General features: G+C 35.4%; 2 protein-coding genes across 4 annotated transcripts; both read left to right on the top strand.

The window, feature by feature from the left end:
• Positions 1–958: 958 nt before the first annotated feature.
• On the top strand, positions 959–13,249 carry RECA3 (RECA homolog 3). Of its 2 annotated transcripts, XM_008802041.5 has the most exons (8): positions 959–1,242; positions 1,758–1,818; positions 4,953–5,173; positions 6,861–6,948; positions 8,090–8,262; positions 9,544–9,690; positions 11,636–11,770; positions 12,399–13,249. In XM_008802041.5, exons 1-8 carry the CDS (start codon positions 1,129–1,131, stop codon positions 12,684–12,686), a joined length of 1,227 nt encoding a protein of 408 aa, XP_008800263.2. In that variant the 5' UTR covers positions 959–1,128; the 3' UTR covers positions 12,687–13,249. The 2 variants fall into 2 exon arrangements, with proteins under 2 accessions (XP_008800263.2, XP_088570113.2); XM_088713987.2 differs by lacking the exon at positions 11,636–11,770.
• Positions 11,646–20,449, top strand: LOC103714684 (glucan endo-1,3-beta-glucosidase). 2 transcript variants are annotated; one of them, XM_088713988.2, is made up of 2 exons: positions 11,646–11,770; positions 19,380–20,449. In XM_088713988.2, exon 2 carries the CDS (start codon positions 19,478–19,480, stop codon positions 20,330–20,332), a length of 855 nt encoding a protein of 284 aa, XP_088570114.2. In that variant the 5' UTR covers positions 11,646–11,770; positions 19,380–19,477; the 3' UTR covers positions 20,333–20,449. The 2 variants fall into 2 exon arrangements, with proteins under 2 accessions (XP_088570114.2, XP_008800262.3); XM_008802040.5 differs by lacking the exon at positions 11,646–11,770 and adding an exon at positions 17,090–17,356.
• Positions 20,450–21,315: the final 866 nt, after the last annotated feature.

Raw genomic sequence — 21,315 nt, 5'->3', positions numbered from 1 at the left:
GCTCAGATCATCAACCATTGATTATAAAGTGTGATGTTTCGTACATGAGTATATGATGCATGCAAAAGCATAAAGGTCTTAAAAATGTTGCCATTGTTCTTGGAGAAGCTTACATCAAGCTTTATGATGCCATCGCAAATTAAAAATCCACGGTCTGCTCGATACTCTAAACATGTCACATTTGCATACCTTTATTATTAAAATTTAATCCCTACCTAGCTTGGCTTGTCCATGGATTACGAGGGTGGTAGTGTTATCTTTTAGTTGCATTCCTCATGTTTGAGGTATAGAACTAATCCAAGAGGAAGAAGTAATTCATGGTTCTCATGGATCACTAGCTTTTTTTTCATTTTTCTTTTGTTGTCATACTTGTTTCTCTCTCTCTCTTTAAGAAAGAGTTCATTCCAACAAATAAGAGACATAAAAAGAAGGTGTGCATGTTATTTATCAGGTCTAGATTTTTTAACAAAAAATGAAGAAGAAATGAAGTTGAAATTAACAAGAAGCACATATTACAAGAAATAAATCAAGTAAGAATTGTTATCCTATTAATTCATTCCTAAAAACCAAATCTGACCATGAGCCCTTTCTACTATTCCTAATTACTATTGCTTATAAATTCTTTGTGGCAGGCAATTCATCCTATTCCAATTTCTCTATTCACCAACTCACCTTGCAACATTTGCCACTCGGAATAAGGCAATCAGCCATCCAAAGAGATATAATGCTCAAGTTTAGCGAAATAGAATTTAACATGAGAATCACAATGGCCAAAAGATGTGAATTAAGTTCAATGTTCTAGAATTTAATGGATAGCAGCACATAAAAGAACAACATTGCATCTATACAAGTATAAATGTTAATTAAGTTCAATGTTAATTCTAATCATAGATACATCATGATTAAATGACAAATTTCTCACTTATCAAATTTTGTCATTGGTCTTTCAACCTCCCAGATGGAGGTTGCTTTTGGAATTTGAAGCCTGGCTTGAGCAGGGAGCCAATTTGTACATTGTCGAACCCTGGATGTTCGTATTGCTCGGCCCAGGCCCGGGCCATTGCGTGAATAAATGCCCGAAACGCTACCTCGCAGCCCCAGAAGGAGGGAAATCAAAAACCCTTGGCCATGAGAGCCCTGAGGCCTCTCTCGCTCTCCTCCTCGCTTCTGCGAGCGGTTTGCTCTGCCGGCGCCGGAGGACGGCCTTCGGGTGGTCCCTCTTCTCTCCGCGCTCTTTTCCAGGTGATTTACTTTGCTTCTTGATCGGATTTTTGAACTCGAGCATTAATCTTCTCCACTTCGAGTTTTATATTATGGGGTAGTAACAATCTTCCATATTTAGCTGAAAAGGTACCTTTTTTTTTTCTCCATTTTGAATGGTACTTTCAGATTCGATAGAAAAGGTTTCGTCTTGACGGAGATTGGGACATTTGTGCTCGAGTTGTTTCCCCTTTTTTTGGTTCGTTATTTTGGGTTATAACAAAAGGTCCCACGCTGTGATTTTGCTCATCATTTATGCCACATAAATTTATTTTTCGCCTTTAGATTGATTCTTGTCATGATTTGGAGGTCGGTTATATTTGCATAGCTGGATGCGATTGTAGACGTCTTGGCCTATGCGAGGCATTTTTATCGATTGCCTTGTGAAGGCTTGGTACATTTATATGCATACGTGGACTGGAATGTAAAAAAAAAAAAAAATCACTTCCAAATGCTTTTAAACTTTGAATTTTATTGAATTTTCTTTTTCCTGCTAGAATGGAGGAGGCCAGGTTTTATCTTTTTCGAGGATAAAGGGTCGTTTCCTATCATCAACAGGTATTATTGTTAGCCTCTCTTTCTCTCTAGATCTCTATATCATCTTTTGTTTTGTAAAACACTGTTAATAATTACATGTAGAACTCTTTTACTGGACACCTGTATTATGGACTGTACCTTTTTTCTAACAATTCTGTGATCTAGTACCTGCCTCATGCCATTCCTTGTTTTATGAAATGTGGCTGCTTCTTTTTTGGAAATTTTAAATTAGATATGGTAGCAAATGATGGTAATACTTGTTTCCATTCTTTAGTCGATGCTTGTATTACATTATCATGTTGTGTAATGTGTAATTATACAGTATTATTTACTTGATGTAAGGTGTAGACTGTAAATTGTATATGCTGGTCCATTTAGGCCAATGTTTCCTCGCCTTATTCTGATCGTTCAAAAAAATAAGCCACTAGGACAAAACAAAAAGAAAAACATGGCTATTTCAAGAAGTATCAAATTCCAAGTTATATATAGGTCGTTTTGGCAGATGGAGTAAGTGCTGAACAATTAGCCATCATGAATGCAAAGTTGAAGCCTGTTTAGCTTAGATGCTTGGAGAGATCTTTCTAAGGGTTTTCTTAGGCCCTGAAAAGACCCCATAAGTCAAAAACCAGGGATAAGGAACTTATACATGGACTGCGATTTAACTTGAGCTAGACTTGCTTCCATCACTTGTTTGTTACGTTTATAAATAGCTGAACATCATGTAAGCTAATTATGCACTTGGAACATGGATATGAAACTGAGGTCATGTTAGTGGTTCACTTCTAGACAACTGAGTATTGTGTAGCTTGAGTGTGCACTATCTCAGTTACATGTTTTCCTCCTACTTTTGGGAAGTGACAATCGTCAAAAGAACTGCAAAGTTATTTTTGGAAAGTTTGAAGCAACCATGTTCATGCTTTTTCTTTCCATGTTTGGTCCATGACTACGTCGACATTATTTACTACACTTCTAGAAGAAGGATACTTTTTTCTTTCTAATGACTTGGAAGTAGGACTTAGGTTTTGTGTCACGGAACTGACTTCTAGAATTTTTCTTACAGTTCGTATGGACAGTATGGTCTCACATGTATGTTAAATATGTGTAATACAGCCTATTCTCAATGCATGATATTTCAGATACCTAAGAGTTACACAATAATTCTTTTAAAATAAAACCTAAACTTGCTGATTGATATGGGCCTTCTTATTATGTTAAAAAGGACTGTGATATGGGCCTTCTGAATTCTGATTGTAGGGTTCAGGAAGGAGATTTAATGCACCTCTTGTAGGAAATCTATTGCTTAGCCATGAAAAGACCTTGTGTGACCCAAATTAGGAAGTGAAGTCTCTAAAGAACCTAAGTAGCTGGTTGAAGATCAACATTTGCAGTTTACTTTTGAGAATAAGATCAAAGAAGTTTAGACCAGGTCCAGCCCTTCTTACTCCTTTTACTCTCTCTCGAACTTCTGTTCTCTTCTTTTTTATCTTTTCCTACTCAACCTACAATCATTTTTCACTGTTTCTGGTGTAGTGCAAAACATATTGCTGCAATCATATCTCATATCTCACTTTCAGTTCTTTCTGAAAATCGGCCTTATTTGATCTTTTTGATATTCTGTAGTGGTTAAATTTTGATTTCATATTATGGCTATCTGATTTTTCTTTCTTTATCTTCTGCTAAGACTCTTTAACCTCTAGAACCCATAGGATGTATATCTTAGTTTCACTCCCCATTATGTGAACACTAGGGCAGCTTTATTTAATTTCCTGTTTCATTTTGAAAGTTAAAAATTCCTCTTTTGTTTTGTTTCTGAACTAGATAGCAAGCTAAATATTTGATCATTAAAATCCTTGATTTGTTGTTCATCACCTTCCTTACAGTTTTCTTTTCTTCACAGGGTGCAATTGTACATTGGTAGATGTGCATTCTTTCCCTGGAATGATAATATCCTCCATTCCATTTTAATTTATTCTTGATTTTTCTTAATTATCCTCATATCCACCTCATCTTCCACTGTTATGTAGTTATGTTTATACCTTGTTCCATCTCCTTCTACTTCTAGTTCTAGTGTTTTAGTGAGCTTGAAACCTTTGTTCTTTGCCTGTTTTATGCTCCGCACAGCTTACATCTCTTTTTCCTTTAGTCCATTGTAGTATTTGATTAATTAGGCTGTTGTTCTAAACACTTCTTTGTTTGAAACTTGTTTGGGATTCTTACATGTAGCAAACTATATAGATTGGTTTAAACTAGTCTGTCATTTGGAGATGTTAGAATCCTTATTTTCACTTGCTAATTTGATTATTAGTGGTTCAAATGTATGCTAGTCCTGATGCTATAGGTGGAAGGAATATTATTGATTCCATCTTGGCTGCAATTCTCCTGCAAAAATTATTTTGTTTTAAAAAAGTTGTTGTATGAGTGCTCTGTCTGTATCATTGGATCGATTCAAAGTGATGGTTAGGAAGCAAAGGAGACATAACAGAACTGGAAAGAACTGTTGAAATACCTTTATCATCTCTTTAGGTGTCTGCAAATGGCGACACACCACATGACTTGGTTGCTTGCATCTATGAACTGAATGTTGTTTGTGAGAAGATTGTTAGACACCACATTTGTAATGGAAGAAGTTATCATGACGCAAAATGAACACCAAATGTAAAAAGTGTAATGAGACGCTATGAATTGAGATATTATCATTGTTGATCTTGCTGCACTAATGCATGGTAATCACTTAAAAGGTGTGTCCTGGTTGCAAGAGCATGTTTTCAATTAAATTTTTTTTTAAAGTATTACCTATATTTTACAACATGATTGGGGTTGATGGAAAAAATTACTTTATTTCTTTCTATTGACTAGAACATATAATGCTAGTTTCTCTCACTTTTTATCGTGATGATACTAACTGTAGGTGTGTGACCGGTTAGGTAATAACATTGTAGCTATTGTTGCAATGAAAACTTAACACTTATTTCCATTCTTCATCACAACTGTTCATTTTAATTGTACAAGAGGCTATTTTTCATGTAAGTTACCTTCAATATATGTGTCTTTTTATTATACATGTGTCTATTTATCATAAATATAATACAAGGTGCAGTTCTAATGCATAATTTCTTTAGCACTTTTTTGATGAAATAAAATATTCTAATTTTCAGTTGAGACACTGTTGGAGTATGAAAGAGATCAACCTTTTGATGATCGAAAAGTGATTGAGAAAGACTCAACACTTAATCTTGCTCTCTCTCAGCTTGCAGCGGATTTTGATGTAGAATCCAATTTATCTTTGAGTCGGTTCTTTCGTACAAGGTACACACATGTGATCTCTACAGGCTCTCTGAAGCTTGATCTGGCTCTTGGGATTGGAGGGCTGCCAAAGGTGAAAATGTTTGACAGTATGTGCATGAAAATAGTATCTTTCTTTTGTCGATTCATGGCGCATATATTTTGAATGAGTTGTGAGAACTTTCTCATCATGTGAAATAATATAAAGAGTTATTATTTCATTTTAAGCAAGAAGTAGACATTTTCTGTCTACTTGTATATGTCTTGTTCCAAAAGAAAACTTATTCTTGATTAAGCATCTTTTTATTTAATATATCCTATTTTGTTTCTGTCAGTAGACATGCCGCAGAATCTTATTGATTTCTTTTGGATTTAGAAGTCTGTGTGATTTTAATGATAATTTACTCATCTCCTTCTCTAATGTCTACCTAGATTTTTTTTATAATCTAGGTACATACCATGTTACCGGATGAAACAGATTGGGAACAGCCATTCTATATTGAATGGTCTTCCATAGCTTTATTTTGTATGTGTTTATTATACACTTGGGATGTTGTGTGGACATTTCTTATCCATGTCCTTCCTGATTTTTTTTATAAGCTTAACTTAACATGTTTTTCTGTCAATCTATTAAATGATTACAGCTGATATGCATATTTTTAAATGATAGTTTTTATAGAATCAATAAGACAAGGCTCTTTTACTCTACTTGTGCAAGTCATTCAATCAATTATCATTTGAAAGAAACAAAGAAACAAGATTATTGAAATTGCAGCTCTGCTTTTTATACTAATTAAATATCATTCCAGACTTTGCATTGTTCACATGTTGTATCCTTAAAAAGGTACTAATACTGTATGGCAGATATGGCTTCTATATGATGTTCTTGAAAGTTGAAAAAATTCAAATTTAGACAATGTTGGCTATCCTTCTTTTTGTGAAAGTTCAGAGTATGATTTTGATTTATTATGTCTATAAAATTTAGTCATTTGTAATACAAGAAAATATAGAATAAAAATGAAGTCATTTGAAGAAAGGTGGAGGTAGCATCAATGGAGAACAAAGTGAGAGGACGGCATAGATTGTTGGGACATAAGCAATGTAGGTCGAGAGATGTACTAGTAGGAAGGAGTGATTTGTGTAGAGATAGAACGAAAATCACAAGGGATGAACTAGTAAGGAAGGACTAGATATCTCAACATCTTTCAGAAAGAATGGTTCTTAACCGAGTGGAGGCAACCCCAACTAGTCTGGGATTAAGGCTTAGATGAGTTGAATTCAGTTGAATATGCATATAATCTTTAATCATGTATGAAATTGGTTTATTTCTCATCATTGTGAATCATACATTGGGTATTTGGGTATGAGTAACTAGTAGCATATACAATGCCAATTTGAGGTAGGCTGTTGATGGTATTTTGGAGTTTTCAAAGATTTAAAGAATGCTGAAATTGATCCAAGTAAATATTTTAGGTGCTCCAAATATTTTAAACTTAAAGAGAAGTTCTGTCAATTAGCTTCCTTTGTTTTTCAGTACTTGTAATTTTTCTTTTTTACTGCTTGCATCAAGTGTCAAATATTTTGATTACGATATCAGGTTGATTTTTTATTGTATCTGATGATTAGATGTTATTAATTTCATCTGCTGCTTCTTACTTTATGTCCTTGTAATATATGGAATCAGTTCTTAAATTTATGGAGCTGTCACTCTTGAATTTGCGTTAATCTTGTATAACAAACTCCATAGATTCTAAATTTATGAATTTAAATTTGTTGTGCAGGGGAGAATGATTGAAATTTATGGAAGAGAGGCATCTGGGAAAACAACACTTGCACTTCATATTGTGAAGGAAGCTCAAAAGCTTGGAGGTTCTTCTTTCTCTATGCTAATTTTCTTATTATTGAATTAATGAGTTAAGGCTACTCTGCTGTGAATTGTCAGTGTCCTTGTGGATCATCCCATGAATAATTGAGATTGTTGATTTATGGGTTGTATTTAAGGCCTTTAATGGGAATGGTATTGTTCAGGAAGCTCAAAATCTCATGTTTTGCTGATTTAGATCCATTGAATGTTCTACCTTCTACCATTTAATGTGAACTTCATGCTTGTATTTGTTTTTCCTTTTCCTAAAATTGACAGTATTAGCTGTGGCAAGAGAATGCCATACAAAAGAAAAATCTCTTAATTTGCATGGTCAATTGGTATATGTTATGTCATGCACAAGCCGTCTTTCTTATAAGTCATACTCAAAGGAAAGAAGCTGATTCTGATAATCTTGCAACATCATTGTAGCTGAAATTTTCACCAAACATACAAATAATCATAAGCAGTAGGCCTTTTCCATTGGTCTAATGTCCAGCAGCTTCAGCATTACGCATCCTAATTTGCCAATGATGCCAAGGCCAATCCCTTGAGGAATAGACTTGTCCACAAGTAATTGTTGTATTCCATCATGGTCTTCCTTGGCTGTAAATTGGCTTATAAAGTGTCTAATTGTTAAATCCAAATATTTTACATCCTCGCATGTGTTGATGAACTTGTTTTGTGTAACATGCTATATTCAAGTGTCATGACGTGTTTTAGCTTTATCTATATATTTAAATTTCATAAATGGTTCCAATAGGAATGCTTTAATTAATAATAGTTAATTACAATTTTTATGCTGAGGATTCTGTTGGAACATGTATGAAAACTTCTGCCCTGGGCCAAATATTTAAAATGCTTAGAATTGTTTAGCTAGAACTGTATTTTCAGTATCATCTGTCAATGTGACTAAATCCTCAAAATTGTTCATCACATTTAACTCTTACACTTGCATTGATACAATATTTTGATTCCTCATTTCTATAGTTTCCTTATCCATATTATTTTTCTGTGACTTCTTTTGGGCTTTGCACCTGCATTGCTTTCCTCTTGAAACTGTGTTGTGCACTGCATTCTGCCATGACATCACTTATAACGATGGTTGCTTTTATTCTATGCGTAATTATAAAATTGTCTCATTTGCAGGATATTGTGCTTATCTTGATGTAGAGAATGCTTTGGATCCGTCTCTTGCAGAAGCAATGGGTGTAAACACAGAAAATCTTCTTATTTCACATCCTAGTTGTGCTGAAGATTCCTTGAGCATAGTGAATACTTTAGTTAATAGTGGATCAGTTGATGTGGTGGTTGTGGATAGTGTACGTAAGCATAACATTCTGCTTTTCTACAGATAGTGAGATCCATTTATCTTACAGTTCTTTTTCCTTATATCTGTTGCACCACGTTATCTGGTTATGTTTGTGAGCAGTAAAATTTTTGATATTTATTGAAAATAATCTTTGCCTGAATTTCTATCATGGAATAATTAAATATATATTTTCTTATCAGACTTGACAGCTTGATTATGTGGCAAACTTTTTAAGATACAAAATTGTATTGCTGTATTAATTGTGACTATGATTTTGATATAGCTTAGGTAACCAGGAAACAAATTGATCAAAAAAGTTCATAAAGATCATAAAATTTTGCGAATGTAAAGAGCTATGAGCATTTTTAATATCCTTGCATGAAGGTATAAGTATAAGTGTTTTTCTTTGATTTTATCTCTTCAGTATTATTCTGATGTGAAAAATTAGCATCTTGGGGTTCATCAAACAAGAAAAAGGGGAGTACGGGGATATTTCATCTTGCTCAAAATGGCCCCTCTGGATGGCTATTTAATATTCGTTTAACTTATTTAATAGAATAAGATTTATTTGCATCAGTTGATCAAGTTTTGATTTTTCCTTGATGTTCTGTTTCTCTCTTTCCTCTCTTTTGGAAGTTCCTTTACCATTCAAATTCACAAAGTCCGAACTCAGACATCAACTAATTCTGGACTGAAATGATACACTTAATTTGTGGAACCTATTTTAATAGAATAAGATTTATTTGCTACAAAGAAACTGTTTGCAGAACCTTGAAATAATCCACTTAATTGAAGCTAAAAGGATGCCTTCCTGCAATCTCCGCATGCCTATGATTTTTTGCAAGTTGTGAATGGATATTCAAGATTTCAGTATCTGATATTGAGCCATAGTCCCTCTGCATCTTAAATTGCATCTGTGTTAGCTTCATCCTGTTTTCATATCAGTTGCTATCTGATTTGTTTGAGTTTGCGGTTTTAAAACCTGAGCAAAAGATGGTTTGGTTTGGGAGTTCCATAGTTACTTGTATATATCCTTATTTTTGCATGTTCGCATGTGCGAGCATGTAACTAGATGCCGTATTCTGCTCCATATTACAATACTAATCATTTGTCGACGGGTGTGTAAATTTGAAATATCATGTCATCGAAACACTACTACAGACTTTGTGGCTAAAAGATATGGATATGATATACATTATTTATCCTTGTTTAGCAGTGTAGAATGATCGGTTTCTTTATTTTGTATTCAAATTCATATACTTCTTACTCAAATTGCCTTGTATTATGATAGGTGGCAGCCCTTGTTCCCAAATGTGAACTTGATGGCTTGATGGATATCAATTCTCAAGAAGTACAAGCACGATTCATGACCCAAGCACTTAGAAAAATTCAGTACTCACTAAGCCGGTCCCAAACTCTTGTTGTTTTTATTAATCAGGTAGATTCTATTCTTTTGACAGTTTTTTTTTAAATTCATTGATACGATGGAGACTCTCCTTTTGAAAAGATTGGCAAATCTACTAGCTGTGATGATGGTAGACAGTTTAAAGCACCTTGGTCTACTTTGATATTTATATCAATTAGAGTCTTCACTATCTTTGGAAAGAGCTTGGCCTATTTTAACATCTACATCTATAAGACTTGGGACTATTTTTTGAAAATTGATAGTCTGATCTTTGAATGGCTGTTAGCTCAGTTGGTTGGTAGCCCTCAGGTGCAATCCTGACTGATGGTGAATAACCACAATATTCTCAGAAAAAAATATTTACCAAATGACAATTATACTACACAGAGAGAGAGAGCATATATTGACTAGAAACCTAGGTGTTTAATTACAATATTAGTTCATATATGGTCTAACCATGCTCTCCAAGAAAACGTAAGGTGCTCCAATCTGTTATAACGCAAAGGTTACTACTTCATAGCATCAATCAAATATGACAACCTTTACTCATTATTTCATATGGTTCTACATGTCAATTTGAGTTGTTAAAAACAATGTCAATTTGTGTAAAACAGAAATACAATGATATCCTTCTGCCGAAAATGGTACAAGCACATTGTCATTTAGTCTTGAGCAGTCAACTGCTATTTAATAGATTTGAGCAGTTTGGTGAATACTCTGAAACAAAGAGTTGTTTGCACAGACAAGGTGCATAACAAAGGAACAGAAACCCAAAGGCATCCCTTAAAGTGATTATCATTTGGACTGCATGCATATCTTACTCAAGAGTTTGCATGGTGTTGCATGTTGGTCAAGTCCAATTGTCAAAAAGTTACAATATGAGCAATTTGAGATGAGCCTTGTTATTGCTTACGCAGCAGTTTTGCATATAACATTGCTATAACTGATGGAACTTCTATCTACGTGGAGACTAATAAGTATTTTATTCCTAACAAGGTTGATATTTACTTAATGTGTTTTTCCTTTAATCCTTTCTCAAACTCCTTTACGCTTTCTCAGATCTCCAAATTCACATTTTCAGGTATCTGATGCATCATAACATATTGGAGCTTTTAAACTTTCTCTAGTGTGATATTTATTTGTACTTTACAAAATGACTATTCACTTCTTTCTTATGTTGATGAGAATTGATTTGATACTTTTGCCCGGATTTACCCAATTGTGGCAAGATTGAAATTCTAATTTACTGCTTTCTGGTTATTCTGGGTATTATCTATAGCTCTTATTCCTTAAAGTTGTTTAAATCTTGATCCGAACCTAGCCCAACATAACCGTACTTCTCAATGCCACCTTTAGACAGTACATGAAATCCAGTCCATTTATTAGAATTGCTAATTCTGATTGGTTTATGGGACTACGTGGGTGGTGTACCCTGAGCTGCTGGTTTGCCTATGGTGTCTCCACATCACTCCATGCAAGACTGTCCTTCGAATTCAAGCTTTATTGTTGGTCCTTAGAACTTACCTTAGTTTATTTCATGATGATGGTTTTCATGTTATAAGAAATTGATCCAATCTTGTATTTCTTAGCGAGCGACACGATATAATATAGTACTACTTTATGAGCAAAATGTATCCAGGAAAGGATCATATCTATAGTTCGTAGTTTCTTGGTCGAGCATGCAATTGTGAATCAACTTCAATCAGGACCATATAACATCTCTGGATAATTTACTCATGAAAGTATTTTAGGACTTTCAATTTCCTATAACATGATTTATGAGATAACAAAAATGAAACTAAAATTAATTTTTGTTGGTTATTGTGGCACCTGATTCCTTTTACTGTATTATTTGGATTACTATTCTTTCTCCAGATATGTAAACTGTATTATGGGTAATTTATTCCCCCCCCCCCCCCCCCCCCCTCCCGGTCCTTTTTTGTTCTCATAAGCTCAGATGACATGTATATATGTCCAGGTTAGAACAAATTTAAGATCAAATCATAGCTTTGGAGAGAGGAACGAGGTAACTTGTGGTGGAAATGCCTTAAAATTCTATGCAGCAGTACGTTTGAGAATTGCAAGACATGGCTTACTCCACACTGAAGATAAGGTATCCTCTACAAACTTGCATGTCTCAAACTCAATTTATCTTCCTACCTCTGCTGAAAAAACTTCAACCTTCTATAATTTAATAGTAGAATATTTTTGGAACCATAAGTGTCAGATCGGATTTAATTTTATGGTAGATCTAAGATATTTTCACTGTGAAGTGGAAAAAAAATAGGATAAATGAGGTTATGTATTGAAAGGGGAAAAATAGTTTTCTCTAGCTTTGTTTTCTAAAGCCCCACTATGATCTCCTATCGTAATCATTTAATGTTGTTATAAATCATGAACAACGACTACCAGTTGTTTGACTAGTCAAAATTAAGACATTGCAATTCATCCATTTTAAGAGAATTGTATGATTTTATAAAGCAGCTTAATTTGTGTGTAGTCAGATTAAGTACAATTATTAAAACAAGACGGCCTAGTAAAGCATGCTATTACACATTGTATGTTTCCATTCAATCAAAAGGACTTGAGTTTATAACATCCCTTTAGAATCCGTGACATATAGCAGCGGCAGTGTAATTGTTTCCTTCTTTTAGTGTGTTTCACTAAATTAATAAATGTAGTTCATGCTTATCTAGCTTACAAGTTCTCTTTTTATCTTAAAACAACTTTCTCTGTTTTAGATCACCGGCATTGGCATATTAGTGCAAGTCATGAAAAATAAACTAGCACCTGCAATGAAGCAAGCTAGTCTGGATTTAGGATTTGGCAGAGGCATTTGTTATGAAGCCGAGGTCTTGGAGATGGCTTCTAAGCATGGACTTGTTTTGAGAGAAGGAAATGGATACTGGATAGAAGGAGAGTTTCTCAAGGACCGGCAAGAAGCTGAACTATTTCTAGAGAAAAATAATGCTGTAGTAGATGAGTTTGTTCATACATTGAGAAGCCGATTGTTTCGGATAGCTGCATGAATTGCCTGATGCACAAAAGCTGGGATCAGGAGATGATTTTAAAGTTCTATACAAAAGAAACAATGTACCCTCAATCTTGAACAAAATGACTATTCAATGTCACGAGGAAAAATTTGAGGGTAAAACTGGCAAATGGTCACAAGTTTCAACCAGAAGCTAGCCTGAATCCATCCCAGGCGCCCATAGAAAGTGGCAGTTGCTACAAGCAGACATTCACAAAGTTTCAGAATCTGTTAAGGGTTGATTCACCCTAAGATCCAAAGACGTGAGAAATTAAGATGCCTGCCATGTTTTAGGTTCTGTCATATGGCCAGAAATTGATTAGTGAGGTCGTGCGTGGATATACTGTAGGATTTCCTTCTGACATCTGACCTTCATGTTTTATTTATGCTGATGCTTTCATGCATGTATTTTATCTACCTATAAATTGAGTGTATTAATGCTGACATGCTCGGAGTATTCAGTTACTTGACGATCTTCTGTTTCCAGCTTATAACAATGCTGCTGAGTTTTGTATGCACACTACCTTTAGAGTTCGTTATGCTAATACCTTTTTCTATGTATTTCCTGTATCTAAAACTTGAGTACATTTAAGCTGACTTGCTTGGAGTATTCAAGTATTTGAAAAATCTGTTGCTCCAACTTGTAACAATGCTTCTGAACATTGTACGTACACCACCTTTCAACTTAAGGGCAAGGCTTCCTTCTGTTCCTTTTATTTATCCTTTTTGGGTAAAATAGGCCCCAGAGAGAATTCATTGCTGAATAACTCATGGCAATATCCGCTTGTCTGAGTCTTCTGAAACAACTGGCTACAAGGTTAAGTCTGGAACTTCCCCAAGATTTTTGAATTCGGTTCGCCATTTTTTCTTTTCAGGCAGGCATCCTATTCTGCCCGAATGTGAATGGCATCGTTTTAGTTTCTTAAAATCTTTTTCTTTTCTCATATGTCAGCTCACAGAACCTTGTTGTTAAATAACAAGGTTTATTTTTGCAGTTAGCAGTAGTTTTATCTATCATAATTCGTACTTCGAAAACCCATATAACCATGAACACCTGTTAAACCGAGCAATTCCCAGAAGTAGGTGGCATTCGGGGCAAAAAGAATTTCTTATCATTTCCATCAGTCACCAGTGAATTAGGAGTCAGAAAATAAAACTTCTGGGAAGGTTGGCTTGAGATTTCCTATAAAAACACCAGCCCTATTAGTTCATAGCAAGCATGGTTAAAGTTTGGTTTCTATCATTTTTATTTACATGATGCTCCACTGGAAGGATAACTCTTGTTGGTGGAATTGGCTATCCAACATAAATATCTATCTAGTGGCCCCTTTGGAGCCAAAGGTCGTCCTTTTCGTATACGTTACGGTCAGCTCGAGCACGGCCCCAAGGAATTCCAACTTCCACGTTCTAGCGAGTCTTCTGGGGCTTCTTTATTGGTGTTAGGTAGTATTCGTTTTCTGGTGTAGTTGAATTTGCACCATATTCCCTGATGCTCCACAGCCAATCCCAGGGCATTCAAGGATTCAACTCGCGTGCATGGGGACACACGTGCGCATGCATAAACGCATGCACGTAAATTTCTCAACGCTGCATGGTTATTCTTCCCCAGCTGTATCCCAATGCACTTGCACACCTAAAGCACATCACTACCAGCTAAGTTTATGTAATTTAATTCTTTCCACTCTCAAATTTTAATATTGAAGTTATAGGATATTATTTTGATTAGTGAACAAGGTCTTAATTAGGTTTTGCCCAGTTATTTCAAGAAGGGGATCTAGTTTGGCTTAATCTAGGGGTTGGCTTGGCTATTCATGTTAGGTTTTGATTGTGGACCACCAAAACAAAGTAGAAGTTTGAATGCATTAGCTGAATTTGATCTGGTGACTTGTTCCTCATGTGAACAAGTTAAATGAGCCACTCAGCGAGCCAGGTCGAACTGTTCATGAATTGCCAAGGAAATTTGCAGTGCCTTGTGTGGAACTCTGACGGAAGGGCATTTATTTAAGCCCTTCTGGAAAGGCCTCTTTGTGTAGAAATCTGTTCTCAATATCATAACTCTGATCTCCTAAGTTTGTCTCGGTCATTAGATTTAGCTGAAAATTGAAGGCCTCAAAGTAGACCAATTTGCGTCTCTCGACTCTTATCAGGGATGGTCGATCCACTGCGTAGGCTACTTTGAGTCGTAAAATGGCCATGGCTGGCCTGTCCTCCTTTCCAATCCTATGCAATCCTATGCATTTCGCTCGACAAATGTCCATCTTCTTGCCATTTCTCAATTTGAAGCCTAAACATGGCCTGAAAGTTTTTTGAGGTTTTTGTTTATCCTTAGAGATGAGAGAGAGCACTGGGGTTAGTTGTTCTAGAGCTTCTAATAGCAAGTTCCCTTATGGAATAATATGTTGAATTCACCGGTCTCCTCCTCATGGCTTCCTCTTTAGTGGAAAATTTCCGAGGCCATTTTGCCATTTTACAAGTGATGCTAAGTTTAAATGTGCCTTATGGCCAACCGCACTAGGACTATACTATCAAATTCCACTTTAGATCTTTCAGCTTAATTTTTGACTATATTATTATTTGATTCCTGCACGTGTATTTATTCTTGAATGGTTTAATAGTTTAATTTTCGATTTACAAAAAAAAAATAAAAAGCTAAGTTTAACTTTTCAAGACTTATAACACCAAGTCCTTCCTCCATGTTTACATTAAGGGTTGTTCGTGGTTCACACTGTGTACATATGCATATAATTCTAGCAGCCCTGAATGTTTTTTTTTTTTTTGAACTTTATTTTGATATTAGAAATTCTTGTCCAAATATTTACTTTGGTATCTATTTATAACTAAATGATAATATTCCTTCTCAAAAGAAATTAATTAATAATCTTGAGGATGTGCTGGTTTTTTTTACTTCCTAATGCCATAGTGTGGATTCATCATTCATATAAGTTGGTTTTTTGGTGAAAGCAAAGGTGGAATGAACCTAGATGGGTGATGCCAGGTATCATTTGGTCAATTCCTTCTATAACCGTATTCTCAAAGATTATTAAAAAAAAAAAATGCCTTCTAACGTCTAGTGCATGGAGAACCAATGAGGTGAGATAACAAAATAACAATCCGGTATGGAACAAAAGATCAAGAAGTTTTCCTTTGACATTATAATAGTTCAGGACCAGGATTCTGTGAATAGAGAAAGAATCAAACTCGAGAGACATGCTTCTTTCATGATTCAAAGTCCATACCATACCACAGGTCATATTTAATTTATTCACAAAAGAAGCTAAATTCGGAAACAGATTATTGAGAATTTTTTATGACAATTACATACCACAGTGACAACCCAGCAGGAAGCAAATAGAAAATGTCAAGCCAGGATTTTTTGGTGCAAAACTGATTCAAGCTAAAGGGTAGCATAGGTTTCAAGATCCATGGTTGAAAAAAAGGGGGCAAACACAAGGATTTTGGAGTCAGATAAAGCATGGGGTGGGCAGAGGACTAGTTCAAATTGGCCAAAAAAAAAAAAGGAAAAAGGAAAAATGTGCATTTAATTCTTGGGGCACATTCATATACTATTTTTATCTCTCTATATAGGTGCTTGTGAACATGTGCCGTCATTAGTCAAAGCTATATAACCTTTTTCAACTTTCCCCTCAAGCATTATTAATGTTCTTGATTATTCTTGTTTTCTTGGATATTATTTTGTTGTTCTGTTCCGTATATCAATTGTATATCCCAAATTCTAGGATTATAAAGCATGTTAGTACTGCTAATTGTTGAGAAATTGCATCACAATGTAACAACATGGGACCTTTTAAATTGTGTAGACTGTTATGAAACTTGTGATTTTATCAAATCTTTGTATTCTAATAGAATGTATTCATTAGAATATAATATTAAATATTTATTTTTGTTTAGCTTTTTTTTAGATAAGTTGCAATTCAATCAGTATTATAATAGAATGGACAAAAGTTGGATAAATAAGTCTAGATCCAACAAAGAATATTTGAGTGGAGTTCATAACTTTTATTAATTTTCATTTTAAGAAAGCTAAGATGAACGGAAAGATTTTATGTCCATATCGAAAATGTATAAATTTTTTTTCTCTCACTCAAAAAATTGTTGAAGAATATTTAGTGTGGAATGATTTTCTAAAGAGTTATACTGAGTGAGCATTTATGGAGAGTCCACATTGTCGTCTCTTTATAACCAATCCTCCTATATAGAACATACTTTTAGTTTTGGATCTAGTAATGCATATATTTAATTTTGTAGGAGAAGATGATCTAGCCATCATCCGTAGAAACCTTCAAGACAAGAAGATATGGACAAATACAAAGAAAAAGGTCTACTATTCCATGGAAAAATTTAAAGCTAACATGGGACCAACCATGATAGACGGACTGATTGATTGGTCGTCGGACGACTTAGACTTGGTCCAGTTTGCCATTACAATGGTGGAGCTGAAATTTCCACGGAAAATGTACCAAAAGAACGGAGCAATTAATAGTCCCGAAGCCTCTATATAGGGAGGTATCTGTACATCCATGACGGATCTAAGGAGTTATAGTTCTAGTGAAACATTGTCTGCTAGAGCTATATTCATGGCAAACCAAAGTATTGTTTCCATGGCTGTGACAGCATTATTCCTTGGTGTCCTAATAGCAATCCCAACAAGTTCTCTCTCTCTCTCTCTCTCTCTCTCTCTCTCTCTCTCTCTCTCTCTCTCTCTCTCTCTCTCTCTCTCTCTCTCACACATATACATACATGCATACACACACACATATATACACACACACACCAGAGAGAGAGAGAGAGGGAGAGAGCATTAATTGGGGGTTGAGAGGGTGAGTTAATGTGATATTGTAAAAAGACATAAAACACCCTTAAAAGTTACAAAAAATAAGGGTATTTTTTGTCCAATGAAAAATGGGTAGATTGATAACCTACCATAACAGAGAGTAGGTTATCAATCCCCTATATATATATATATATATATATATATATATATATATATATATATATATATTCATCCTGTATATATGTGCATGCGCGTATGCGTATTTGTGTGTGTATGTGTGTTTATACGTGTTTTTCAATATACAAACATCCACATCCATACTATTCATTCATACACACAATACATGCGCGTGCAATATATATATATATGTATGTATGTATGTATGTATGTATGTATGCATGCATGTGTGTGTCAGTGTGTGTATATGTATGTATGTATATGTGTATGTATATATATATATATATGTACATATAGATATGTATGTACATATATATATATGTATGTATGTATGTATGTATGTATGCATGTGTGTGTCAGTGTGTGTATATGTATGTATGTATGTATATGTGTATGTATATATATATATATATATATATATATATATATATATATATATATGTACATATAGATATGTATGTACATATATATATATATATATATATATATATATATATATATATATATATATATATATATATATATATATATATATATATGTACATATAGATATGTATGTACATATAGATATGTATGTACATATATATATCTATGTACATATATATATATATATATATATATATATATATATATATATATATATATATATATATGTACATACAGATATGTATGTACATATATATATGTATGTACATATATATATATAGATATGTACGTATATGTATATGTATAGATATGTACGTATATGTATATGTATATGTGCATGCAAGCACATGGCATGAGTTTAGTATATATATGTATGTATGTATATATATAGATATGTATGTATATGTATATGTATAGATATGTACGTATATGTATATGTATATGTGCATGCAAGCACATGGCATGAGTTTAGCACTAGCCAAGCCTAGACTGTTTCAGTTTGGCTTCATCTTCTCAAGCCAAGAGAGGTGTTCTAGTTTAGCTTGATCTTGGCTATTCCTATGTTTTTGACTTGATTTGAGAACTATTGCTGTGCTGGTGTTTGTAATTATTCTCGCAAGCTAACTACTACTCGAGCCCACCCATTTAGTAGCCGTACTTAATCCAGATGGGTTAAAAAATTAGCAACAAGTTTAGGTTCAGCTGGGGATTATTAGTTTTACCTAATTTATCAGTTTTTACTTTGTTTGGCTTCAACTGTTCAAGTTCACGGTTTATGGTCCACTCGTCAACCGGTATGGTTCCGGCTTTTCACGTCTTGCAGTATAAATTTTATCTTATAAACGATGCCTTATTAAAAATGATATAAGAATTTATGCATGCATGGTCCTTATTTTTCTTTAGTGACCCTGCCATTCTTTTTAATTTCTTGATAGATTCACATAAATATGATAACTATCCTTGCTTGCAACCTTAGCAATTATAGCCGGTCGAGTTGGTAAAAATCACTGGATGTTCGATCACCGACGACTTGGATTCGATCCACCTTTCTGATCTCAACTGAAATTACTGGATGTTAGAAATCTTGAAATTTACATTGGGTAGTAGATCATATTAGTAAAAGCTGGTGCAGCCATCTCCCCTGTGATCACATGTGTGGTTGGGTCAGGAACTTGAATTTGATTATCTCCAATTTCACTGCCTGACTTGATTCCAGCATGAACAGGACTTGGATCATGCCTGACTTAATAGTTGAAAACATCTATTACTCAAAGCAGTTGCTTGCTTTGTTTTCAGGTGTGCATTCCATTGGTGTTTGTTATGGAAGACGTGGAGACAACCTGCCCCAACCTAGCGAGGTAGTGGATCTGTACAAATCTAACAACATTGGAGGGATGAGAATCTATGATCCATATCAACCTACTCTTGAAGCACTTGGAGGATCCAACATTCAACTCATCGTCGATGTCGCTAATGAAGATCTCCAAAATCTGGCCTCTAATCCTTCAGCAGCAAGCGATTGGGTCCAGAATAACATAAAGGCCTATCCAGATGTTTCATTTCGATACATCGCAGTCGGCAATGAAGTGATACCTGCTGAAGATTCAGCTGGATATGTGCTCCAAGCCATGAACAACATCCAGTCTGCTCTATCGGCCGGCGGTCTGCAAGACAAAATTAAAGTCTCAACTTCAGTTGCTCAAAGTGTCCTTGTGACACCATATCCTCCATCTGCTGGTGCATTCTCTTCTGGTGCATCACAGTACTTAGGACCAATTATCAACTTTTTGGCTAGCAATGGATCACCACTCCTAGTAAATGTGTATCCCTACCTCAGCTACGTCGGCGACATGCAACATATCACGATCGAATATGCCTTGTTTACTTCTTCGGGAATCGTCGTGCCGGATGGCCAATTCGGCTATCAGAACCTCTTCGATGCAATAGTCGATGCGGTCTACTCGGCATTAGAGAAGGCAGGAGGTTCTAATGTGGAAGTTGTGGTATCAGAGAGTGGTTGGCCTTCGGATGGTGGCGGTGCTGCAACATCGGTGGATAATGCACGGATATATAACCAGAATTTGATTAATCATGTTGGTCAAGGAACACCTAAGAGATCTGGAAAGGCTATAGAGACTTATATATTTGCCATGTTCAATGAGGACCAAAAGCAACCACCAGGGATAGAGCAGAACTGGGGTCTATTCTACCCAAATAAGCAACCTGTCTATCCAATCAATTTCAGTTAAAAAGATAATAGAGGGGTAACAGACATATTATCTATATATTGAAGATTGTCATCTGAAATAAACCATTAGAAGGAATGGACAATTTGTCCCCCTATTTTATACTACATGTATTGGAAAAATTCCAAGTTATAATAGTACTTATGTTGCTCAAATAAAAATCATAAGAAGTATAGCATGCCATGTCATGAATTTCAAATGGAATGGACTCTCCTCTCTTGTTCTTTTTCTCTTCTTTTTTTTTCGCATCGGTTGCTCATACTGCTCTAGCATAAGCACAACTGGCTACATCATAAGCAAGAAGACTACATAAAACAGAAGAAAATAAAGACTGCTGGGTCCAGAGGAACTCTCCCAAATGGTGAACAACAAATGAGGTGACCCAGTCAGCAGCCTGGTTCGCCTTCTGGAGGACATGCCTGACCTGAAAAGACCGGCACTTTCGTAACATCCGTCGAATGTCACTCAGAAGCGACTGCTCTACTTCCTCCCGTCCCTTCTTCCGAATGTGCACAATCAACGAGGCTGAGTCCTCCTGCAGAATGATGCAACCAGCCTGCTGAATATATTTCGTATAGAAAAGCCCATCACATCCTGCCCCGAGCTCCCCACAAAAGCCGAGGCTTCGAAGGACTAACACTCTCCCGCAGCAATCAGCCTGGCTTCACGATTTTTGATCACAAAAGCCGCTTCCGCCCAACCGCCACCGGTGGGCAAGCTCCCATCGAAATTCACCTTTAGATGGTCTCGGGTGGGGGCTTGCAAGAAACAAGAACAAACCTGGGCGCTATGGTAGCAAAGAGAAGGTTTCAAATGTTCCTAGCCATCGCAGATGAATCAGACTTCACAGAATCAATGACCTCTACTGTCTAATGGAGAGCCCGCTCAATAACAGACCTCAAGGAAGCTCTCTTATTCTCAAAGACTCTGACGTTTTTATCCAGCGAGATAGATAACAGCAATGCCTTATTATACAGTACTCAGCG

This window comes from Phoenix dactylifera, chromosome 17 (assembly GCF_051530095.1).
Source record: "Phoenix dactylifera cultivar Ajwa chromosome 17, Ajwa_hap1_PhDact_Kaust_v1.1, whole genome shotgun sequence".
Lineage (NCBI taxonomy): Eukaryota > Viridiplantae > Streptophyta > Magnoliopsida > Arecales > Arecaceae > Phoenix > Phoenix dactylifera.
Note: the sequence above shows the minus strand (reverse complement) of the source record. Positions and strands in the feature narration are given on the sequence as shown.

Coding starts and splice junctions, on each gene's coding strand:
- RECA3 (XM_008802041.5), top strand. CDS start 1,129: ATGAGAGCCCTGAGGCCTCTCTCGCTCTCCTCCTCGCTTCTGCGAGCG. Junction 5,174..6,860: donor GGATTGGAGGGCTGCCAAAG/GTGAAAATGTTT, acceptor TTTGTTGTGCAG/GGGAGAATGATTGAAATTTA. Junction 6,949..8,089: donor GGAAGCTCAAAAGCTTGGAG/GTTCTTCTTTCT, acceptor TCTCATTTGCAG/GATATTGTGCTTATCTTGAT.
- LOC103714684 (XM_008802040.5), top strand. CDS start 17,227: ATGACGGATCTAAGGAGTTATAGTTCTAGTGAAACATTGTCTGCTAGA. Junction 17,357..19,379: donor CCTAATAGCAATCCCAACAA/GTTCTCTCTCTC, acceptor CTTTGTTTTCAG/GTGTGCATTCCATTGGTGTT.